Here is a 25,602-nt window from a genome sequence, read left to right as displayed (position 1 = left end):
CCCGGCCCGGCCCGAACCCGGGCTTGATTATCAGGCCTGAGCCCGGCAGGTGGACAAGGTCGGGTCGGGCCGGGCTGCCCATGACCGGATATAACGACGACTAGCAGCGAGGACGACCAACGAGGGTGACGACCAGTGATGAGGACGATCAACGAGGACGGCATACGAGAGGGGGCGACGGGAGAAGGACAGCTCGACGGAAGGAGCGTCGCCGCGCTTGGACGAGGACGGTCGACGAAGGGCTCGCGTTTGTTGGTTGAAGGTTGGGGATACGGGAGGAGATCTGACGATAAAGGATGACAATATCTGATAATCAAGATGCGACGGATTCATATTTAAACCGACACGTCAACATAGATCACTCGCCAAAAATAATTAAAGGAAAGAAAGAAAGCTGATAAAGCGGTAAACGAGGAGGAGAGTCACGGAGGAGGAAGAACGAGTGACAAGTCGTGTGGGAGGTCAACCCAGATTTTTACCTGTCAGTTGACACCTATCTGTTCCTCCAGCCTCTGCCCGAAGCAGCGGCTCTGATCAGGCTTCAAACCTCAGGGTTACACATCACGCCGTCCGTTCCATCTCTCTCCCCAAACGCGGCGGCACCAGGCTGCTTCCACTCTTTCTAAACCCTCACTCCTGACATTCCCCTCCCGGTCGGGGTCGGACAGCCGCACCACTCGCCGGCGACGCGTCGTCGGAGATGGACGGGGGCCACGGGCAGAGGCAGCCGCTGTCGCCGGCGATCTCGGCCACGGCGGTGCTGCCGCACCAGCGGCAGATGCAGCTCCTCCAGCACCCGGCGCGCCCGGCAATCGCCGATCTCTTCACCCTGTACCTCGGCGTGCGTGCCCATCCCTCCCCCCCCCCCCCCCCCCCAATCTTTCGCCCTATGCTCTCGCCAAACCCTAGTTCTGACCCTGCGTGCCCGTGGCCTTGCAGGTGAACTCGAAGCAGCGTGTCGAGGACCCGGCGAGGGAGACCTCGTAAGTTGCTTCCTCTCCTGTGGGCTTCAAATCGGGTCGGATTTCGTGCGTAGTACAGTATTGTTTGGTTGAGGTGGTATGATAGATGATATGGGATTATGTTTGTGCCGCTATTTGTTTTATTATTACTGCACATGGCGTTAGCTGAGCGAATGAAGATTATACCTTCTTCAGTTCCATATTATGCTGACAATTTTGAAGTAGCTCGTGCAACCCTGGTGTGGTAGCTGTCTTTCTTGTACATTGTCTTATAGCACCTGTCCTGTACTCTGACCATGCGGATTATTCAGGAACAAGCTGCAGAAGAGAGTGTCTGCTCATACCAGAGATCTGCCTCCCCGCGACGAGCAGTTCATTTCAGATTTTGAGGAGCTGTGCATGCCGTTTCCAGTAAGCAGAAGCATTACACGAATATTCATTTTGACCACAGGGCAAAAACAGAAGTAATTGATTATATTTCCCTTTTTCTTAGGACCAGGAGCAGTTACAGGCTGTCACGGAATCAGTTCTCATCTCATTTGTTCTGCAATGCAGTAGCCACGCTCCACAATCTCAGTTCCTGCTCTTTGCTACGCAGTGCCTCTGCGCTCGTGGCCACCTTAGATGGGACAGCCTCATTCCATCTCTACTTAGTGCAGTTTCCTCCGCCGAGGCACCAATGGGCCAAGGCGGTTCTGTGAGTGTTGGTGGCCCTGTGTCTTCTTCATCAGCTATTGCAGTGCCAAATGCTCCAAGCTTTCACGCTTCAAATCCTACGTCTCCCTTGTCAGCAATGAACACTATAGGATCTCCAACTCAATCTGGTATTGATCAACCTGTAGGGGCAAATGTGTCACCCATGAAGGCAGCTGAATTCTCTACTCTTGGGCAGCCTGGTACAACATCAAGAGGTGATCAGTCCCGCAGAGGAGCACAAGTTAGCTACCTGCATCATTTATCCTGTAGGATTATTTTAGCTGGTCTGGAGTCCAATTTGAAACCAGCTACTCATGCTGTGATATTCCATCATATGGTAAATTGGCTAGTCAATTGGGACCAGAGACCCCATGGTGTGGATGAAGCTGATACAATGCAAACTTCTAGGATTGGAAGGCCCGTGCATGAATGGATGCATCTATGCTTAGACGTGATCTGGATTTTAGTTGATGAAGAGAAATGTCGCATTCCATTCTATGAGCTTGTTCGCAGCAACTTGCAGTTTCTGGAGAACATTCCTGATGATGATGCACTAATTTGCATTATTATGGAGATCCATAGGAGGAGGGACATGGTGTGTATGCACATGCAAATGTTGGATCAACACCTTCACTGCCCAACATTTGGAACTCATCGGTTCTTGTCACAATCCTACCCAAGCATAGCTGGTGAATCTGTTGCTAATTTGCGTTATTCTCCTATTACTTATCCTAGTGTTCTGGGAGAGCCACTGCATGGAGAGGTAATATTACCTTTTTTTCGTTAATTAGCCGCATCTTTCATTTTATGCCTACTTTTCCCATGCTTGTATGGATTGTTATATTATACATGCATCGAAGCCCATGGCCAAGCTCATGTTACGTCCATTCCAGTCTATAAGGCATGCATACATCTTTAAATTTAACTTTGACCGGCAGTTAGATCAATAATATACAAGTCATATGACCTAAAAATCGTACCACTGGAAACTTCTTTCGAATACAAATTCAGTAGTAATATAATTTTTGTGGCATATAATCTACATTTGTTGGTTAAATTGATGGTCAAACTTGTTTCATGAAATGCGTCTGTGCCTTATAAACTGGAACGGAGGGAGCCTTATAAACTGGAACGGAGGGAGTAATGTTTACCATTACCTCCATGCGGTACTTTTCTGGAGATTTTTTGATTGCAAGCACATATTATGGAAGGTTTTAAACTTACGCAAATAATTAGATAGAAAAATAAATGAAATGTCCTTGTGAATACCCAAGAGAATGAGGGAGAAATAAATTAATGTAGAAGCACACTCTATTCAACAACATTTTTGGAAAAGCATAATTGTGTGAACACATTCTGAGATAGATTCTACTAATGCCATTTTCACGTGGCTCTGTTAGATAGTTTTATGTATATTAGTGATTCTCATGTGGTATGTTAGATGTATATTAGTGTCTAAAGCTGGTATTGTTCAAGTGCAATGTTTTTAAAATGGTTTATGTTTAGTTACAAAGGGATCACTATGTTTTTTCTATGGTTTAGTGGTTCAGTACTGCAAATACAAGCAAATACTATTTATTTGCGGGTGTCTTGCACATTATTGATGCAATGTTCATCATTATGACTGGTCATAAATTATTGATGCAATGTTCATCATTATGACTGGTCATAAATTATATGCAAGATGCATGAAGTTATACATGAAACAAGTGAAATGAAGCAACTAAAAACTGTTAGGCAACAAACTTGGCGGGACATTGTATATATATGATATTGTTCTGGGCAGGATACGAAAGCTTATATTGCATTCTTGTTTAGGATCTTGCAAACTCTATTCCAAAGGGGGGTTTAGACTGGGAACGTGCTCTGCGTTGCTTGAGGCATGCTCTCCGCACAACTCCATCACCAGACTGGTGGAGACGTGTCCTTCTTGTTGCTCCTTGTTACAGATCACATTCTCAAACATCAACACCAGGAGCTGTTTTCTCACCAGATATGATTGGTGAGGCAGTTGCTGACAGGACAATTGAACTACTGAAGTTAACTAACTCAGGTTAGCATCTGGGAGCTTCACTGTTTGTCGATTCGAGTACAGGTTCCTTCTCAAATGGGTGGAATCCAGGTGTACATGGATACTCACCCCTTTTACTAAATGCCCTTTTTAGGCATGCACCTTTTTTGTAAAGAATATAAATCTGCTTGTTGGATGTTCATATGGAGTTATTAATTATTGCCTGCTGCCTATGCACTCATTACAGCTCTGTCATACTATTGCAGAAACTCAGTGCTGGCAAGATTGGCTTTTGTTCGCAGATATCTTTTTCTTCCTAATGAAAAGTGGCTGTATTGATTTTCTCGATTTTGTGGACAAGCTTGCATCTCGAGTAACAAATGGTGATCAACAGATTCTATGCAGTAACCATGTCACATGGTTGCTTGCACAGATTATCCGTATTGAGATTGTGACGAACACACTTAGTTCGGACCCAAGGAAGGTGATATATTGTATGATGATCTGGATCTGTACATATTTTTTTTCCTTTTTTCTAGTTACTTAAATTCAATTCTTTAGTATTTTCTACGAGAAATGTAGGGGAGACAATGACAGTACTAGATTTTATTAAACCTTACAAGAAGGTATCTACACGGTCAACATAGAGTGACCACAAGGGGTTGGGGGGTGGGGGAGGCAATCAAGGGGGAAGTGGGTCATGGCCAATCAAAGAAGATTATGTGTACCTGAGTTGGTGTCCACATATAAACAGTTCAACGGCACTCCAACATATAAGGTGCTGAAGGGGCAGCTCCAGAAAAGACAATCCCTGGTTTTCAGTTCTTCTGGGTTGCAGAGCACACAGTTCGAATCCTCAGTGACATTGAATGTTATGCCTAAGAAGCATGCCAGTGGTGCTGGGTCTATCATTCTGGAGGAGCTATGCAAAGGCCTTAAGCTTTTAAGTGCATTTGCAGGTCCGAATCCGCTTTATAGGTGTGAGCCTGGAGGAAAAGGAAGAATAGTCCCGTAGATGGTGCAAATGCCATTGCTTTCCTTAGCTAAACATGATGGTCGAGGAGGAGCTGTTGGAGATCGTACGTTCGTCAACGGCTGGAAATTTGGGGGGGGGGGGAGTGCGCTTGCTTATTTGATGACTGCGTGTTGTAAAAAGGTTATTCTGTTATGGAGTATTAAATGCACTCTATTTGGTTTACAGTCAATTTGTTCTATCACTAACAAACAGTTACAAATAATAACAGTGCATGACTAACTTCACGTTTAAGAGCTGTAAAATTTAAAATGATTACCATTTTGTTATATTGGACAATATTTTTATGCCTCCTTTTATTATTTGTCTTAGTTTCACAGTTACATGTTTATCGTAACTACATAAGATCGTTCTAATTATTTGCTGTTCTGTCAGGTTGAAACGACACGCAAGATAATTTCATTCCACAAAGAAGACAAAGGCCTCGATCCTAATAACATCAGTCCTCAAAGTATTCTTCTTGATTTCATAAGTAGCAGCCAGACTTTGCGCATTTGGTCTTTCAACACTTCAATTAGAGAGCATTTAAATAGCGATCAACTTCAAAAAGGCAAACAGATAGATGAGTGGTGGAAACAGATGACGAAAGGTACTTGTGCCCTAGATTTACCATCATGTTTTGCTTTGTAAAATTTCTGGCTAAATCAACAGTTCACTAAAAGGAATATATGTAGATAGGTCAGGAACTAATTCAATGCAGTGAAATCCTTGTTGTTTGCATTACATAATAGCACTATAATTGGGAATGCAGGTGATGCATGTTATTTCATTGAGAGATGCTTGACTGCAAACCATTTTTACAACTTGCAAATTTGTCTTCCTTCATGTATCTATTGATAAGCTAGAATCATTTTCCCCTTGAAATAATAGCTTCGGGAGAGAGAATGATAGATTTTATGAACTTGGATGAACGAGCAATGGGCATGTTTTGGGTTCTCTCGTTCACCATGGCACAACCAGCATGTGATGCAGTCATGACCTGGTTTACATCAGCTGGAGGGGCAGAATTCATGCAGGGACCCAATATGCAACCAAATGAAAGAGTGACGATGATGCATGAAACTTACCCTTTGTCAATGTCATTGCTTTCTGGGTTGTCTATCAACTTGTGTTTGAAGCTTGCTTTCCAGCTTGAAGAGACTATATTTCTTGGCCAGGTAAAACTTTAAAAATTTAAGCTGCTGCTAATACCCTAGTTGCATTTATATTTCTGTTATGTATTTAGTTTTATAAAGCCCACCATAACTTTGTTCAGACTATAAGCTTTGCGGTTGTTAGTTTGATATACATTAGTTGATACGTACATAGAAAATAACTTAGTTCACATATGGTTTCACATGATCAAAACAATTTCTGTGAATAATTCTTCTGCTCATTTAAATAACATTTGCCGAATAGCTCATATGTTACAGTTTTGCTGACAATATGTGAACTTGTGACTCATCTGTTTTTAAATCGTGACATCATTTGCAATCTTAACTGGAAATATATCTTTCTCGAAGTATGCATACAGTCACAATTATCTGTTCTTTTGGTATTGCTAATATTCATCTGTCTTTAGATGCCATACAGTGGATATTGCTACTTCAGTCTTAACTGTGTTCTTTGATAGGCTGTTCCTAGCATTGCTATGGTGGAAACCTATGTCAGGTTGCTGCTTATAACACCGCATTCATTGTTCCGCCCACATTTTACGGTAAGTTTTGCTACCTGTTAATGTGATCTGTATTCTTCATATGGAATTACTTTTTGTAACTGTACCTTATAACCATAAGGGTCCCCTGTTCTGAGTTCGTGCAAATGATGATCGTATGGAAATTCTGATACATTCATGCTATTTAAACTTGGCAGACATTAACCCAAAGATGTCCATCTATTCTGAGCAAAGCTGGTGTGTCTTTGCTCCTACTTGAGATACTGAATTACAGATTACTTCCTCTGTACAGGTAATTCATTACCGACTTTGGTCTTTAGTTTTTTCTTCTTCTTTTTCTTAAAAGGAAATTACTCACTCCGTTCACAAATATAAGATGTTCTGACTTTTTTCTGATTTGGGTGTATATAGACCCGTTTTAGTGTATTCACTCATTTCAGTCCGTATGTAGTCCATACTGAAATATCCAAAACATCTTATATTTGTGAACGGAGGGAGTAGCTTATTGGGCGCATCAAAGAATCTTTTCACCTCATTCACCTGAGCTGGGCGTCCTACAGCAGCTTCACTCGTGACGCCAGATGCCATCGGTCTCCCTCTACGCGGACGGCATGATCCTCTTCTGCCACCCCACTTTGAGTGACATCACTGCCGTCAAGAGCATCTTGCAGCTGTTTGGGCATGCCTCCGGCCTTCAGGTCAACTTCGCGAAGAGCACGACCACCCTGACTCGCAACGAGGCGGATGCGGCCGCGCACGTTGTGGAGCTGCTGGGCTGCCCCATCGTTGAGCTGCCCATTACTTACTTGGGTATCCCCCTTACGCTACGACGGCTGTCCGCTGCCCAGCTACAGCCCATGATTGACAAGACCGCCGACATGCTCCCCTGCTGGAAAGCGCATCTCATGAACAGGGCCGGGTGCATTGCGCATGTGAAGGCCATCCTCAGCGCAGTTCCGATTCACCAGCTTCTACCACTCCCCCCTCCCCAAGAAGACCCTCAAGGCACTCGTGAAGATCCAACACGGCTTCCTCTGGGCTGGGCGTGCGGAGGCAAATGGCGGGCACTGCCACGTCAGCTGGCAACGAGTGGCCCGGCCGATCTCTCTTGGGGGTCTTGGCGTTTGCGACCTTGCATGCTCCGGCCTCGCGTTGCGCACCCCGATGGGTCTGGTTCAGCCGCATGGACACCACTAGAGCATGGGCAGGCCTAGACCTGCAGTTCTCCGCCGAGGAGCGCGCATTCTTCTTCGCCTCCACCACTATGCAACCGGGGAACGGTAGGGAGGCCCTTTTCTGGGAGGATCGATGGATTAGCGGACGCTCTATCCGTGAGATCGCCCCGCTCCTATACGCGTGCACCCCCAAGCGCCGGCGCAAGATCAGGACGGTCGCATAGGGGCTACAGTCCAACCGCTGGGCGCATGACATCCAGGGCATGGTGGGCCTCCACGAGATCGGGTAGTACCTTCAGCTTTGGCACATGATCAACGGCACAACCCTCTCTACGGAGCTGGATCGCCTCACAAGGAGATGGAGCGCAAACGGCGCCTACTCCGCCAAATCTGCATACAACGCCACCTTCGCCGGATCCACTACTTGCCCCGCTTGGAAGCTCACATGGAAGAACCGGGCACCTCCGCGCGTCTGCTTCTTCCATTTGCTTGCCCACCTCGACCGATGTTGGACCGCAGACCGGCTTGCCCGCCGAGGGCTGCAACACCCTGCGCGATGCCCCCTCTGCGACCAAGCACCTGAGACCATGCACCACCTCATCCTTGCCTGCCCCTTTGCCAGACAGATCTGGCATGTAGCGCTGCACTGGCTGCGGATCCCTTGCGCCCCACCGGGCAGCGAGCCCTCACTACTCAACTGGTGGCAATCAGCAAGGCAATCCGTCCCAATGCCCATGCGCAAAGGCCTGGGCACCATGACCCTCCTCGTCCCATGGATGTTGTGGAAACAGCGCAACGACTGCGTTTTCAATGGAGGACAACCATCGGTGGACACCATGCTCACGAAGATTAAAGACGAGGCCGCTCTCTGGGCAAGCGCTGGTGCTCTAGGGCTTAGAGCCATCACCCCCCAAACATGGGATGTTCACTGATTTTTCTGTTTCGGAACCTGTAATGGCCTCCTAGGAGGACTGTAACAACTCTCTCTCTCTTTTCAATGCAATGAAACGCAAAATCTCTTGCGTTTTCTTGAAAAAATGCCTTCTATATTCTGCATATAGAGATTTATCCTTCTAAACTGATCTCAGCATAATAATACATGAATTTCCTTTTGTTTCACAGTCCTTCAGAAAATCCTCAGTCTGTGTCTTTTATTGATTATATCATGGTATGTTTCTTATTTTCTTACACCATTATGGATCTTTTCTAGGTATCACGGAAAAAGCAAGGCATTGATGTATGATGTCACAAAGATAATATCAATGATTAAGGGAAAACGTGGAGAGCATCGCCTTTTTAGATTAGCTGAAAATTTGTGTATGAACTTAATTCTCTCACTGAGAGACTTCTTTTTGGTGAAAAAAGAGTTGAAGGTAAACACACTTTTCTTTGTAAATTTGACTATCACTAGTTTGTGGAGTGACTTCTATGTTTATGTAGGGACCAACTGAGTTTACTGAAACGCTTAACCGCATAACCATAATAAGCCTTGCAATCACCATCAAGACGCGTGGAATCGCCGAGGTTGAACACATGGTTTATCTTCAACCACTATTGGAGCAAATTATGGCAACCAGTCAGCATACATGGTCAGAAAAGACTCTACGTTATTTTCCTCCCCTTATTCGTGACTTTTTAATGGTTAGGGCGGATAAGAGGGGACAAGCTATCCAAGCATGGCAGCAGGTATCATTCTTTTGGGACACATGTTTGGCCATTTATATCTGTATGCATCTACTGATCACCATCTTGGATAGTTTATTGCTCATTTTTGTTGAGGATTGATAAGTTACGCTTCTGTTTGTTACATCTTTTTTAGCTTGTAATAACTGCTCTTCGTATTTGTGGATAGTGGGTTGAGAATGTATCAGTTGTCTGTGCACCATTTATGTACTATTGGCATTAGAAACACCATTAAATTTATGCCTCCAGAATGACATTATCACCTATTCACACTTTGCTACTTTATGGTTAAGTTGAATAAATATATAGTTTCTGTAACCTCAAAATACAGTATTTCCATATGCTTGTTCCGGCCATGTGTAAGAGTATAATATCTCCAAAGGTCTTGAATTGGTTTCTTTAACTTGCTCGCATATGTTTTTGAGATTATTGTGCCGGGCACCTGGGCCGCATTGTTCTTCATCTTTAATTTTGACAACACTCTCATTTCAGGCAGAAACTACTGTTATTAATCAATGCAACCAGCTACTGTCACCATCCGCGGAGCCGAATTATGTCATGACTTATCTGAGCCATAGTTTCCCTCAGCATCGTCGATATCTATGCGCTGGTGCTTGGATGCTAATGAATGGGCATCCTGAGATCAACAGCGCAAATCTTGTATGATTTTATTTTTTCTGATTACTTCCATACGAGGGTTGTCTGTTACTCTATATATGTGCTGCTTGATCTTAATGCAGGCTCGTGTCTTGAGAGAGTTTTCACCTGAAGAAGTTACGGCGAATATTTATACAATGGTTGATGTTCTTCTGCATCATATCCAGCTTGAGCTTCAACGGGGGCATCTAGTGCAGGTGACACAAGATATCTGTTTTTTTTGTTACAAAAGTTGTCCCTTCGGCTGTTTGTTTTTGTGGTTTTCCTTTTCTAGTAGCTTGCGTCTAAAATTTTCTGGTCGCTTATTTTCTGCAGGATTTACTTTCCAAAGCAATCACGAATCTTGCATTCTTTGTCTGGACACATGAGTTAGTTCCACTGGACATTGTGCTGCTAGCTCTTATTGACAGGGATGATGATCCTTATGCTTTACGTCTTGTGGTAAGTCCTCTTAGAAAAATTAGGTTTGAATTTCATATTCCTGTCACATCATTAGTTCCATAACCATTATTTAGTTACCAATTGACTGTTTCCCAGTTGTTGGATAGCTGTGAACATTCTACTAAAAACCAGTTCAACAGCTGTTCATGGTCAAATATTAAAAGCAGCTAATCTAATAGAATGGTTTTCGAGTTTAGGGTTGATAAGTACAGTAGACTCTAGCGAGGGTTGAAAACCAGACACTTTTTGTATTCAATTTGCAGTTTTTAAAGCTTCCACGAGTTGTTTATTGCATGGATATGGTTACATGTTACAGTTTTTGTATTAGTCATTGATAAAAGAGTAACAGAGGGCAGCATGTGGATGCCTTTTGGTAACACATTACTATTATGAAAGTGTCGTAGGAATAGGCAGAGTACCCTGCTGTATATAGGAGGGCAGCACAAGGGTACTACCGTACGGGGGGCAGAGGAGATCTGGCTGGCGGGCACAGGCTGTTGAGCTCCAGCTCTATGGAGAGCGCGGAATTTGTGGAGGAGCTCGGGAATGATGTGTGGGTGCAGATGGCATCATAGGCTTTCAGGGACTCACATATGTCTGTAGAGTGGAGCTCTCGCGCCATTGCCACTGTTTTCCACCAAATCTTAGACACCTTTTTTTTCTCGAGAAAACGCAAAAGCCATTGCGTTTCATTGCATTGAAAAGAGGGGGGGGGGGGAACATCCTCCTAAGAGGCTAGTACAACGGTGTTACAAGTGGATCAATGAACGTCCCAAGAGTATGGCAGGGTGACCCTAAGACCTTTGGCCCCTGCCTTAGCCCAACTCCTGGACTCATCCTTGATCGCATCAGCGAGCTCAACTAGCAATGGGGCTACTTGGTCAAAAACACACGCATTCCTATGCTTCCAGATCATCCAAGGCACAAGGAGTGCTACCGAGGCCAGCGCTTTGCGGAGCGGGGGTGGCGTGGCATCGCGAGCCCGCAGCCACCAGTCCTGGAGCGTGGCGTCCAGGTCAGGCACCGGAGACGGGAGGCGCAACCAGGACATGATCCCGTGCCAGGTCTGCTTCGCGAATGGGCAAGTGAGTAGCAGGTGCTGTATCGTCTCCGGTTCTTGGTCGCAAAGGAGGCACCGAGGGTGGTGTGTGAGGCCATGGCGGGCAAGGCGCTCAGCAGTCCAGCAGCGGTCCTGATTGGCGAGCCAATGGAAGAGCTTGACCTTCGACGGGGCCCAACCCTTCCATATCAGCTTCCACGACCAGCAAGTGATAGATCCGTGGAAGGTGGCTTGGTAACAAGACCGGGCTGTGTAGTTGCCGTTGGCAGTCCACTTCCAGGATAGCTTGTTCGGCTCTGAGCCATATTTGGAGGTACTGCCCGATCTCCTGTAGGCCAAGGGTGGCGTGGATATCCTGCGCCCAAGCGTTGCCGACAATGCCCTCCGCCACCGTCCGAGATTTCCTGCGATTTTTGGGGATGCACATGTACAGTGAGGGCGCGTGCTCGCGGATGGATAGGCCGAGGAGCCAACGGTCCTCCCAGAAAAGTGCTGTCGTTCCGTCTCCAAACTGCATGGTGGTAGAGGCGTGGAAAAGGCCGTGCTCCTTGGGGGTGAACTGCAGGTCCAGGCCATGCCAGGCGCGGCTAGTGTCCGTCCGCGATAACCATAACCATCTGAGCCTAAGAGCGAGCCCTGTGCGCTCGAGGTCGCGGACTCCCAGGCCGCCGTAGTCAATTGGCCGGCATACCCGGCGCCAGTTCACGTGACAGTGCCCACCGTGGGCGGCCTTGCGCCCGGCCCAGAGGAACCCGCGCTAAATCTTCTCGAGCTGCTTCAGTGTTTTTTTCGGAGGTGCGAGGGCGAGCATTTGGTGGATGGGGATGGCGCTGAGCACAGACTTGACGAGCGCCAGCCGCCCGACCTTGTTCATGAGCCACGCCTTCCACGATGGGAGGCGGCCGGTCACCTTGTCAACTAGTGGTTGCATCTGGGCCGCGGAGGGGCGGCGCGTGGAGAGGGGGATGCCCAGATATGTGATGGGCAGGTCCGCCGCCTGGCAGCCAAGAATCTCCATCGATTCGGCGGTCGACTCATCTCCATGCAATGCCGTGGCAGAGCTCTTGCCGTAGTTCACGTGCAGGCCAGAGGCGAAACCGAAGACCCCTAAGATGCCCTTCACAGCAAGGACCTCGTCGGTGGAGGCGTGACAGAACAACATCACGTCATCGGCGTATAGCGAGATAGCCGGGATGTTGCGTCGAGGGTGGAGGCTCCGGAGAATGCCGGTCTGGAGCGCCCGTTGCATGAGGTGGCTGAGCGTGTCGACGACCATGGCGAATAGCTGCGGAGATGTCGAGTCGCCCTGTCGCAACCCACGGCGGTGCCAGATCGAGGGTCCCGGCACTCCATTGAGCAGGACGCGGGTGCTGGCCGAAGAGAGGAGGATGGCCAGCCACTCCCGGAACCTCACTCCGAACCCATATTGGCGCAAGATCTCGAAGAGGAAGGGCCAGGATATGGAGTCGAAGGCCCGGGTAAGGTCGAGCTTGAGCATGATCCTCGGCGCACCCAGTTGGTGCAGAAGCTTGAGGGATTGCCGGACTAGGATGAAGTTGTCGTGGAGAGTGCGTCTGACGATGAATGCATTCTGGTAGCGGCTCACCAGACCGTCGAGCATCGGGGCCAGGCGCAAGGAGAGGACCTTCGCGAAGAGCTTAGCCGAAATATGTATCAGGCAGATCGGCCGATAGTTGCTAAGTCTGTGGGCATCAGCGCGCTTTGGCAGTAAGGTAAGCAGTGCCTGGTTGAGCTTCTGGAATCCGCGCCCCTCAGCGCATAGAGCTGCTCAAAGACCTCAAGCACGTCCTGCTTAATGGTGCTCCAGCATGCGCGCAAGAACTCCGCGGTGAAGCCGTCCGGCCCCGGCGCCTTGTGCGTGGGCATGCGCCTCACAGCCTCCCAGATCTCCTCAGGGCTGAACGGCGCCTCGAGGCTCGTCAGGTCAGCGGGCGCGATGAGGTGCTCGAGGTCCAATGTGTGGGCACGGTCGGGCGCTGTGCCTAACAACCCGTCAAAGTGAGCAAAGGCCGCCTGGGCCATCTCCTCATGCTCGCTGAGCATCTGCCTGTCGACAAGCAGGCTGTACACTCTGTTCTTCTGCCGACGATATGTGCATTGCTTGTGGAAGAAGCTCGTGTTCGCGTCGCCGTTCGAGAGGGCGGAAAGGCGAGCACGCTGTCGGGCGATCGTGCGCTCAAGCGAGGCCAAGCCAAGATAGGACATCTTGATTTGCTTGCGCAACCAGTCTTTCGGGGGGGCGGTGAGCATGCGAGTCTCCATCGCCTGGTCAAAGCGCAGGATTAACTCGCGGGAGATGGCGAGCTTGTCCCTGATGTTGCCCGTGGACTTGGCGCTCCAGCTCGTGAGAGCGCGGCCCGTGGCCTGCAGGCGCCTGACCAGACGCCTGAAAGGGTCAGGGTCAGACACCGAGCCCCATGCCGCGGCTACCGTGTCGTGGAAGCCCTCGAGACGCATCCAAAACTCCTCGAAGTGGAAGCGTTTGTGATCCGATGGCATGGGCGAGCAGTCCAGAAGCAGAGGACAGTGGTCAGATACGACGGATGCCAGGCAGCGGAGGTGGCACTCGCCATGGCTATCCTCCCAGTCTGCGGTGCAGAGCACCCGGTCAAGGCGCACGAGCGTAGGAGGGGATTGCTCATTGGACCACGTGAAGCGACGCCCATTGAGATAAACCTCCTTCAGAGCTAGGTCGTTGATGACGCGGCGGAACCTACCCATCATGCGGTGGTTCACGTAGCCCGAGCTTTTGTCCGATGCACGACATATCAAGTTGAAGTCCCCGCACAACATCCACGGGCCTGGGCTGGTGGCGCGAATGTCGCGCAGCTCCTGCAGGAACAACAACTTGTCCTGATCACCTTCGCAGTCACCGCGTGCTGCGTGAACAGGAGGTCAGAAAGCGTGACAGCCCTAGTTTTCCAGGCGAGGAGGATGCCGCCACGCGTGCCATCGGCCGGGAGGTATGTGGACCCATCAAATTCGGACCCCAGCGTTTCCAGCACAACAGACGACGAGATCAAAGCCATCTTAGTTTCTTGGTGACATACAATGGACGCGCGGGTGGTACAGACAAGCGATCGAATAGCGCAGCGCCTAGCGCGCGAGTTAAGGCCTCTAACATTCCACACAACAATCTGCAGGCCGTGATCCATGAGCAAGGGGTCGACGTGTGACGAGCGGCGCCGCTAACTCACGCAGGCGGCAGCATCGTTGGGCACCGCAGTCAGACAAGCCGGGATCTCCCTGTCGACAAGGGCCGCGATAGCCTGCAGGACCGACAGTTGGAGCGGCGTGGCGAACAGGTCGTCGTAGGTCTTCATCTCAGCGGCGGAGATGGGCTGGTTGATGCCGACGATGCCGAGGGTGCGCAGAATCTGCACTTGGGCTCGCCTCTCGGCCCTTGGCGGTGTTGCAGCAGCCGTGTGTGTGGCAGCGGATCGTCCCCGCCGTGGACTGAAGTTCAGAGGGGGCCGCGATCTCTTCCCCGGGGATGGCAGGGTGGCATTAAGTTGCTCCGTGGCTGCTAACAGGAACTGCCCCAGCGTCCAGGAGGAGGGACTTGAGGCTGGCCGGCTGCGCGGCCGTCGCAAGGTGATCGGAGGCGAAGCAAATCTGTTCGATGCAGACACGCGCGGCGCGGCATCAGGGGCGCCATCATGATCGCAATGTGCGGGCCGCTGCAGAATGGTGATCGGGGGTGGGTCGGGGGGCAAGTGTCCGCGCCATTCGCTGCTGGAGAAAGCCCAATGGTGGGGGGCCCAGGCGGGGCTGGCTCGGGAAAGGCCTGCTCGACAGGGGGTGTCCCTGTAGCGGGCTGACAGGTGGGCAGGGGCCCAGTAGCCAATTCCGGCGTGGCGGCAGCGATTTCCTGGTTTCCCGCGCGTGCCAAAGCGATGCCCGCGCTGGCCCGCGGCGTCTGATCCGAGACGTCAGGCGGGCCCCGCGCCGCAGGGATGATCGTGGCGCAGCTTTGGCCCGACCAAGCGGCAGGCGTGACTGGCATGGTGGGGACGTCTTGCTGCGAATCGGGGACTTGGCTGGTGAGCGCGAGCTCAACCGACGCAGAGGTGGTCCCGATCGTATCCACTTCCGGCACAAGGGGAGCGCGGGGGCGTGCGGTCCCGAGCACATCCGCCTCGGTCGTGGTGGGGGCGCGCGGATTTGAAACAGCAGGGGGAATCTGGGCGTCGCCAGCCAACCGCGGCTAGCCAGCTGTCGCCGAAGCAGGAGCCGCTCTGACGCTGTCCGAGGGTTGCACAGCTAGGTGCGCGGTGGGCCCTCGACGAAGCTCCCTTTTGCAGGCTGATGACGCGGTCCCTCGTTCCTTTGTTGACGCGCTGACGGAGGCGTGCGGGCCCCTGCGGCCTGGGCCAGGCCAGCATGCCCAGCCTGGCAGGATGAGAGCCTTTCGGCGGCGCCGCCACGCCAGGCCAGGAAGCCGCCGTGGCCGTACCATCAGCGCGGCCGGGGCGGCGCACACGCCAGGCCGGCGCGTCGATGGCCATGCCATCCGCGCGGCCGGCCGGAGCCTCTTCGGCGCGCGTCCTGGGGCTGGGCCTTGGCCATGGCCCTGGCCGCGCCTCCTGCCCTCGCCTGCGTCGTCCCCGACAGGCCCTCCGGCCGCCTGAGGATCGTTTGGCGCGGTCCTGATCCGCTCCGCCATGGTTAGCTCGATGGTGATGGGATAGGACAGGGTCCTGATGGCCGGAGCTTCCGAGGGCACGCGAGCCGGGAGCTGCTCGACGATAGCCAGTACCACAGCGCACCGGATGTCAGAGGGATTGTGAGCGCGGCCGGAGAGGCGGAAGACGGCGAGGTCGTCGCGCGAACGCGTGCGGGGGTGCAGCCGTTCAATCCAGCAACTCGAGCCCAACACGTGCTCGGCCGTGGAGAGATGCCACGCGTGGGCGGGGATGCCGCGAAGCTCCAGCTCCACGCGGTATCCGAGGTCGTCGGCGGTGGCATGTGCCAGCTTGCACCATGGCCGCAGGGAGAGGGCAAAACGGGGCGAGCAGAGGATGTGCTCGCCGTTGAGCCGGCGCATGGTGGCCAAGGATGAGAAGATGATGAGGAAGTCCTCCGGATGATGCGCGTGCACGGTGAAGTCGCCCTCGGCGAGGTCCAGCGAGCTCAGGAGCAGCTCGACCACCTCGGCCGAGGAGACCCACGGCCGATTGCCCGTGATGGTGGCCACCATTGCGCGGGCAAGGACGAGCTCGGCGTTGTCCATCTCCACCGTCTGTGCCACGAATACCCACGCGGGGCCATCATTGGACAACGGGGCGGCCGGAGTCGGAAGGGGAGCGGGCGCCGGAGGGACGATGCGGGGATGCGCGACGGGGGGAGGGATCCTGGCGACGACTCCACGAGAGGGGAGCGGCTGCACGGCCGCAGTCGCGCGCGGGGACTGCCTGGGGCATCCGCGACGCGAGGCTGCACGGTCGCGTCCGTGCCCAGGGGCTGCCGAGCCGCGTCGGCAACACGACGGCCGCCGCAGGCGCGGGAGGCGTGGCCGAAGACGAGGCAGCGGCGGCACCGGACGTCGTTGGGACAGTCGCGCACATGATGCCGGTGGTCGAGGCAGCGGAAGCAGAGGCCGGCGACCTCCTCCGGGGACGGGCTGCGACGGCGCGGCGGAGATGCCGGGCTGGGCGGGGCGTCATGGCGCGGACGGCGGTGGTGATGCCTGCGGCAGGGCTGCTGGAAGCCGTCAGCGTCGAGCACGGGGCCTCCCGACGCGCGGTGCACCTCCGAGCGGGGCCGAGGCGGTCTTTGACAGCAGGACGGGAGGCTGGCGCAGCGCGTTCGGAGGCGGTGACGGCGCGCCTGAGGACGGCGGCAGCCGGCGGGCCTGCGGGGGGCGGCGACGCGCGCGCGACGTCGCTGTACGACCTCGTCGAGGACTCTCCCTCCGAGCTGCTCTAGCGTTCCCCGTAGGAGACGCGCTCGCCGGAGGGGGTCGCTCGGCGGTTGACAGGGTCAGCTGCGGCGGAGGCGCCCATCGCGCAGGGCCTAAGGAGGAGCGGGAGCAGGGCGGAGTGCTCAAATCTTAGACACCTTCATCGGGAGATGGGAGGAGGTTAGACTGGGATGGGGAAAGGGGAAAACTACTGAGGATCTCTTTATATATGCACTGGCTGTTTTCTTGTAAACAATGTAAGCGCGGGAAGTCTCCTGTGGAAGGTTTGGCAAGGGGCTGTGGGAAGCACCTCTGGTGGCGCTTCTCCACTCCAGTGTAAAGCCGGCAGGTGTTTGTTGAGTTTGTGCTTCTAGAGGGTTAGAAACACCACAAGCTGAATCATAAGCCCAAACAAACAGAGTCTTTGAGTACCAACTAGTGCCTGAGCTGGCTAGTTTCTACTGTAAGTCACAACTAGATTTTCGTCTGTGTATACTATGGTAATTAGAAGGCATTATACTTGGACAGATTTGATGTTTTAAAACTGACTAGTTGCTTCACCAGTGCATGCTAAAACGTGGACTTGCTTTGATGATAAATTTACCATTGCAGATAAGTCTGCTTGAAAGACCGGAACTTCAACACAGAATTAAAGCATTCTGCAGTTCCCGTTCTCCTGAGCATTGGCTAAAAAATCAACCTCCAAAAAGAGCTGAGCTTCAGAAAGCTCTTGGTAACCATCTTTCATGGAAGGACCGGTAAGTGCAATCTTTTAATCGATATTCAAGTCCAGTGTTTTAGTTAAATATGCAATTATATATTTGGAATTTGAGCAATATATAACATATTCGTTGAACACATGCGTAAAGCAGGTTCATTTTTAACCTTAGTTGTCTTTTGAATAGCACAATACCAGCTAGCTATTTCATTGATAATTCGCTTGTTAATCTGATTGCCTGGTACAATCTGGTCTATTTGGATCTGTAGATAAATTCGAGGGTACTGTGCTTAGTTTATCTTTAGTCAGGGACGTTTCTGGGTATGCCTGATAAGTACTTATCCATTTATTTCCCAGCCTTGAATTGAACCATCCCTGTTTTTATCTGAATCTCGCTGGTTTGGGAAGCCCTTGTCCTATTTCCAATATATGGCTACTAGTTTTAGACTTCCTGAACATTCTTAAGGGTGGATGATTATATATCTACTTTACCCGGTAAAAGAAACATATCTACTTATTTCTGCATTTGTTTTTGTTTGTAAAATCATCTTGATGTTTTAAGTTGCGCCCACTTTTCATGATTCAACTTTGTAAGTAACTACTAAAGCAAGGTTTAGTGGTAGAAAAGCAATACATTGTAATGAAATTAATCAAAGATTAGTTTTTGATCTTTTGACAATTCTTCCAATTTGCTGCTCGGGCCCATGTCAATAGTCTCAATATGTAGGGTGGAAACGGATTGGATGCTGACCAGATGGTGCTCTTCCCACTTTTCCATATTTTCAAAACGAGTACAGATGCAAATACGTTTGTTGTCAAACACGAGGACAGCTCGGGTGCTACTCGAATACAAATATCCTTAAACTTCTTTTTGCGAGGTTAAATATCCTAAAACTTTGACGACACACTATAGGGCACTTGATGTTGCTGTTGATTGATGACATGATGAACAGTAGCTCACTTGATCTCTTCTTCAGTTGTCCAAGGCTTCCAGCGGCACAATATACTATCAAGTCTTAGAGCTAGGCAGCAAGCTAGTTTGGCATTTTTTATCTGTAAATGTGTCGGTCGTAATTAAGAGCATGGTAGATTTTGTCCAGCTCTATACACATGCATCTTGATTCCTGAAGAGCAATACCATTACGTGATTCATCACTACTGTATGGTCATGTTATTACGTGCGCGATGGAAGCTGAAAGGAGTAGGAGCGTGCCTGTGTGGAGAAGACAGCGGAAGAGTCGCATGTGTTAGGAAAGCAACTTATCTGTATTGAAGGCCCAAGGGGCATATATATATTACACATGACTTGAGGTGCAAGGAAAGTAAACATAGACTAATAAGGACTCCTAGACTAATACTAATAGCCTAATAAAGACTCCTAGACTAATACTAATACTTCCTAACAGCCCCCCTCAAATGCAAAGCGTATGCAATAGCATTGCATTTGAAGAAGTGTAATACTAAAAAAAATGACAATCCAAATCCGCGTCTTGAGAGTGTCGTCGTAGCATGAAGAGTCTTCAAAACTTGTCGAGTCGCCGAAGGAAATATCGAAGAGATGGCACATCAGAGGTAGACACCGCATCACTTGAAGATACAAGATAAGTATCAAGAGAAGATGGGTTGTCAAAAGAAGATGGCACATCAAGAGAATAAAACATTGTGCAGAAAATCATAGTCCACGACAACTGTCGGCGAAAGAAGCTCGGCGGATAAGACACGATGGATGTAGATCGACAATGCAAAACAAGTCCAGAAAATCCTATAGAAAACAAGGGCAAATAGGCCACAAAAGTTGCATAGAAAGGATCAGGACCAAAGAAAGACTGACGGACAAAGGTATGGTGGACTCTCATGACGTGATAACACAAAACATCGACGGATTTGGTGGACGCAGCAGAAAAATATAGAAAGCTAGAAGCATAGACTAAACTCAAGACTAGATGCAATAGCAGAGTAAAAAAAATTCAGAGACCAAAACAGAGTAGCAGCAGGCCAAGCGATGGTAAACGGCCATGGGGAGCACGAGATGCAGCACACAGCCGGCCATGTAGAAAGGCAGCAGCTAATCGAACGCAGCACCACGCAGCAAGATTGCAAACAGCACATGGAAGAAGCAGCAGCGGACAAGCATGCAGGAACAGAGCAGCAGCCAGCCAGGAGGAGCACATGCGGGTGGGGCAGCACCACGTAGCAGCAGGAACTGCTGCCCATGCCGAAGGCAGATGCATGAGCAGTCACGAGAGCCGGATGAGGCGGATAGAGAGGCAGCCACTCGGCCCGTTCTAGAGACGTGGAGGCCGGCGTTGACCATCGACAAGATCCAAGCCGCCTCGAACTGGAGCCCGATCTGGCGGCGGACAGCAGCAAGATTGGCGGCCCCGTGGTGCGCGAAAGTCACGGGCTCGTATGGGAGCGCGAGCAGGAGGACGCCGACGAGGGGGATTGCAGAGCCGGCGCTGATCTGCGCGAGGATGATGCGGCCTGAGTTCCTGAGCCTCCTGGTGAGGACGTCCCCCATCTTGCCGCCGAAGAGCCCGCCCAGCGACGTGGCGACCTTGAACAGCGCGGACCAGGGGAACGAGCCCGTGAGTCCCTGCGCGACGATGTGAGTCCCTGCGCGACGATCACCTGAAACGACGGGATCCGTAGCACGGCCTTGCCTGCAGCTCTTGCCGCACGGGCTTGGCCGCCCGGACTGGGGGCTTGCCGGCGGCCGTGAACGCGCGGATAGGCGCGACGACGGATGGGACTGCAGCAAATCCAGCAGTGATCGCCGGCGGGAGAGGACCTAGCGGCAGGAGAGGAGATCGAGCGGGGAGGCCCGTGGGGATCGATCGGGATGGAGATCGATCGAGATGGAGAGATTGGATCGGGAGGGCGAGTTGCGGCGCCCGAAAAAAATAACCTAAGCTCTAATACCATGTTAGGAAAGCAACTTATCTGTATTGAAGGCCCTAGGGGCATATATATATTACACATGACTTGAGGTGCAAGGAAAGTAAACATAGACTAATAAGGACTCCTAGACTAATACTAATACTTCCTAACAGCATGGAGGGCGCTAGTGTGAAGAGGGTTAGTGCAAGTTGCTTGGCAAGGGATGTGACTGGGGTGTCTGATGCCAGTCTGGCAGTCTGCATCCGTATTGCTTTGGCACTTCACTTTACTTATTGGGCTTTTCCTTGCTAAATGGGCTGTGATCTAAGGGGACAGCCACACAGGGGAGCTGGATAGTGATACATTCGATCTCGAAATTTCATATCCTCGTATTTTTCCAATGCATCATCCGCATTTATATCTGGATATTAAGTCCCCATATTGTCAGGATCCAGATTTGATTCTGATTCGATGCAGATATTTATTCCCACATTAGCTTTCTCTGATACCGACATCAGATAATTTGTATATCCGGTGCCAGTTTCCACCCTTATCAGTATGTTGCTCCGAATCAGAGGGGCTGATGCACATATAGAAAAACACTACAAAGTTAGAAGGGGGTGCCCATCCTCAATCTTCTGGCTGATACATATATCTCTTTACTTTCTATGTTTATAATACCTTGTAGGCTTGTACGATGGCATATTATGTTGATTTGGATATATTTGACTTCTTAAACCATATTTCTGTTGGTATATTTTGCCCTTTTGGGTTTCTGTGCAAAAGTTATCGAAGCTTGATTCACTATAGTTGTGTTGTGAATGCAGCTATCCTACCTTTTTCGATGACATCGCTGCCCGCTTGCTTCCAGTCATCCCACTGATAATTTATAGGCTTATTGAGAATGATGCTACAGATATCGCAGACAGGGTTCTCGCATTCTATTCTACCTTTCTCGCTTTCCACCCACTGAGATTTACATTTGTGCGGGATATTCTTGCATACTTCTATGGTCATCTTCCAAGCAAGTTAATTGTCCGGATCCTCAACGTGCTGGGTGTTAGCACCAAGGTAAACCTCTGTTTACTCTTTTCTGGAAACCCTTCTAGCTGTCCACTTTTATTCATACTAATGGTGATCATTTTACAGACTCCTTTCTCGGAATCCTTTGCTCAATATTTAGGGTCTTCAAATTCTTCTATTTGCCCACCACCAGAATATTTTGCCAACCTTTTGCTAGGCCTTGTTAATAATGTCATACCTCCTTTGAGTAGCAAGTCCAAATCAAACCCAGCAGATGCTTCTGGCGGACGCACAAATTTCAGCAAGCCTCATGCATCTACGCAAGCTGGTGGAAATAGTAACACCGATGCTCAGAGGGCATTTTATCAAAATCAGGATCCTGGGTCATACACACAGCTTGTTTTGGAAACAGCAGCTATTGAGATTCTCTCACTTTCTGTGCCAGCTTCTCAAATAGTGTCCTCTCTAGTTCAATTAATAGCTCATGTACAAGCAATGCTTATACAGTCTAATACTGGTCAAGGAATGTCTGCTGGTTTGGGCCAAAACTCTGGGCTGCCAACCTCTCCTTCAGGCGCGGGTGCCGAGTCTGCAGGTGCTAGCCGAGCAAACACTTCAGCAAGTGGAATCAGTGCTAACTTTGTTTCTAGAAGTGGTTACTCTTGTCAGCAGTTGTCTGTTTTGATGATTCAAGCATGTGGCTTCTTGCTGGCACAACTCCCACCAGAATTTCACATGCAACTTTACTCAGAAGCAGCTCGAATCATAAAAGATTGTCGTTGGCTTTCTGATAGTTCGAGGCCTGTGAAAGAGCTTAACTCAGCTGTTGGTTACGCACTTCTGGACCCAACATGGGCTTCTCAAGACAGTACATCGACAGCCATAGGTACCGTAAGACATTTCTGGTTTGCTGTGTTTTTACCCCCTTTCAGCCTAAACATTTGGGCCCATTCAGCTCAGTGTTACTTTAATACACTTCTACCATTTTGTGCTATGGTTATATGTTTGTTCTGCCTTGATTGCAGGTAACATTGTGGCCCTTCTACACTCATTTTTTAGCAATCTTCCTCAAGAGTGGCTGGAATCTTCACATACTGTCATCAAACATCTCCGGCCAGTGACTTCAGTCGCAATGTTGAGAATTGCCTTCCGCATATTGGGCCCCTTATTGCCTCGTCTAGCCTTTGCTCGACCTCTATTCATGAAGGTATGCTTGGTTTTCCTTTGGTACGTCCTAGTTACTGAAATAGTGTATACAGCTTTTGGAACAAATCTGTATGATTATATGTTGCACATGTAATCTCAATAATCAAAGCAAGATCATGTTCTACCACTTTGGCATCTTCATGCCTTCTATTCTGTCTTCTGTTTTAGAAACTTCAAACTGAAAAATAGCATTGGTAACCTCTTTCCAATGTACTTTTTGGCTATTTTGAAGACTGCAATCCTGTAGTATTTTTTGGCTATTCTGGAGTAGTATTTTTTGGCTATTTTGAAGACTGCAATCATGTAGGAATGTTTTTCCTCTCTATATATATGTCTGGAACGGGGAATGAATTTATAGGATTACTATGGTTAATCGCACTCGAACTGTTCCTCTCATGCATTCACACACAATTTTTAAAAGGGATAGGCGTTAATTGTGCGTTTAGCCACCGCCTTGCACTTTTCTGACCAAAGCGCACACTTATGCGCAATTATGCACACATTAAGCGCGAGGTGTTTTGCTATAGCCTAGAGCCTAGGCTGCCTTTTTAAACTATAGGCATTCATATAGGCGCACGGTCGTATATCATAGGCCCTACACGGCTACACTTGTCTGATTTGCTTTGTTGTGTCTTCAACACAATTGAGCTATAAGTGTGTCCTTCCTCTCTGAAGGAAATAAATGAACGCATGTTATGATTGTTCCCCATGACCCAATGTTTTCATCCATGGGCGGAGCTTCATGCAGATTGCAGGCCAAAGGTGGCCAGGGCCCATAACATCCCCTCTTGCTATATCGCTAATTTTCATGATTTTCATGCTAACAGGAACAGTATTTCTCCCTGCTCCTCTGCTGGCTTCACCGGTGGTCCGATACATTGTTGTATGAAGTAGAGTTTATTTATTTTCCTATACTAATTTTCTTGTGTTGTCACGATCTGCAGACACTGGCTTTGCTGTTCAACGTGTTGGGGGATGTGTTTGGGAAGAACTCTCAGGCCTCGCCTCATGTGCCGGCATCAGAAATCGGAGACATCATCGACTTCCTGTAAGATACTCCTAGTCTTCCCTGCTGAAAATTCTCCAGCATGCGACTATACGTGCCTTCTCATTCTGGGTTCAATCGTAAATCCGCTGTATAGCTTATCATACGAGTTACCTCATTTTCCGCCCACCAAAACAGGCATCACGCTGTCATGTACGAAGGTCAAGGCGGCCCTGTCCAGAGTACCAGCAAACCTAAAGTGGAGATACTGACATTGTGCGGGAAAGTGGTGGACATGCTTAGGCCTGACGTGCAGCATCTCCTCTCCCACCTGAAGACGGATCCAACCTCGTCGATCTACGCGGCGACCCATCCAAAGCTAGTGCAGCAACACCCATCATAAGGTGGATGACGTAGAATAGTGTACACGCCTGAACTGCTGGGCCTCGGCTGATCTCGCTGTACAGGCCTGAACGCCAAGCAGTCTTAACCGGTTAACTTGCTGCCAGACCGGAACCTGGAGTTTGTCACAACGGTCAGGGGCAGATTTCTCTATTGGATCTGTGTTGTGTAACCCATATATATGTAGCAGTGGTGTAGATTGCGATGTTTATGATCTCCTGTAGAAGTTAACCTGTCTGTCAAAACATATGTACTGTCAGGCTCCGTGCAGCCCTTGTGAGTGGTGGTACCAGTGCCTCTTTTCCTTTGATGCTGCAGTGCAGGACACGGCTCGTTTGGTCGATGGTCACGGTCAGGCGTTGCCCTTCTGACACCGACCTGAGCCGAGTAAGGAGCGCATTGCATGCTTGCAAGGTCTGTCACGGAGCAGGCGCCAAGGACCGATGACCCTTCTCGCCGGTGGGCATCAGACGCTGGTGTACCGTGTTCTGAACCGTGGGCATCGTCGGTGTCACAGTGTCCCGCAGTGTGCATGACAGCGTCTCCTCCGTTACATAGTCCGCACTAATGTGTACTGCTGACCGCGAGCAAGTTCACCAGTGTCCGCTATGCCTCGTAAACATCAGTGGTTACTCCTCTAAATTGTCAACAGTATACCCTGGTTCCAAATCCCGATGTTCACATGTTGAGTTACGCATTTTGTGTGAAAATTCAAATGTTTCCGAGCCTCCCACGGTTCATTCAGCCTGTTTCTTTTCCGAAGATAGATTTTTTTTTTTGTACTTTTCCGAAGATAGATGGTACTGCCGCGGTGATTAGCAAGCAAGGTCCACGTACGTACCTACCAGGTAATCCATGGCCCGTCTTCTCCTGCTGCTAATTTGAGGCCTCCTTTGGTTTGCCTTAATTTTGTTCTAAAGGTAGGAATTTCGTAGGATTTTTTTTGAAGCCCTTTGATTTGAGGGAAAATCTAAGGAGAAGCGTCCCACCATAGCTCTTTCATGCGACGGCTTAGATAGCCTCATGCGCATGTAAGAATCTTCTACGTCATGATTACATCATCACATTAAATGTTTATTTGAATTTTAAAAAT

General features: G+C 49.8%; 1 protein-coding gene across 1 annotated transcript; it reads left to right on the top strand.

Annotated features, from left to right (window-relative positions):
• Positions 1-543: 543 nt before the first annotated feature.
• Positions 544-24,819, top strand: LOC123402428 (mediator of RNA polymerase II transcription subunit 23). The gene is made up of 21 exons (XM_045096352.1): positions 544-841; positions 940-983; positions 1,274-1,373; positions 1,456-2,421; positions 3,477-3,711; positions 3,936-4,153; positions 5,078-5,291; positions 5,573-5,859; positions 6,315-6,398; positions 6,554-6,648; positions 8,742-8,904; positions 8,972-9,217; positions 9,707-9,874; positions 9,955-10,068; positions 10,187-10,312; positions 17,908-18,053; positions 21,721-21,964; positions 22,043-22,802; positions 22,942-23,123; positions 24,067-24,170; positions 24,306-24,819. Exons 1-21 carry the CDS (start codon positions 701-703, stop codon positions 24,508-24,510), a joined length of 4,842 nt encoding a protein of 1,613 aa, XP_044952287.1. The 5' UTR covers positions 544-700; the 3' UTR covers positions 24,511-24,819.
• The last annotated feature ends 783 nt before the right edge of the window (positions 24,820-25,602 follow it).

Source organism: Hordeum vulgare, chromosome 6H, assembly GCF_904849725.1.
Source record: "Hordeum vulgare subsp. vulgare chromosome 6H, MorexV3_pseudomolecules_assembly, whole genome shotgun sequence".
Lineage (NCBI taxonomy): Eukaryota > Viridiplantae > Streptophyta > Magnoliopsida > Poales > Poaceae > Hordeum > Hordeum vulgare.
Note: the sequence above shows the minus strand (reverse complement) of the source record. Positions and strands in the feature narration are given on the sequence as shown.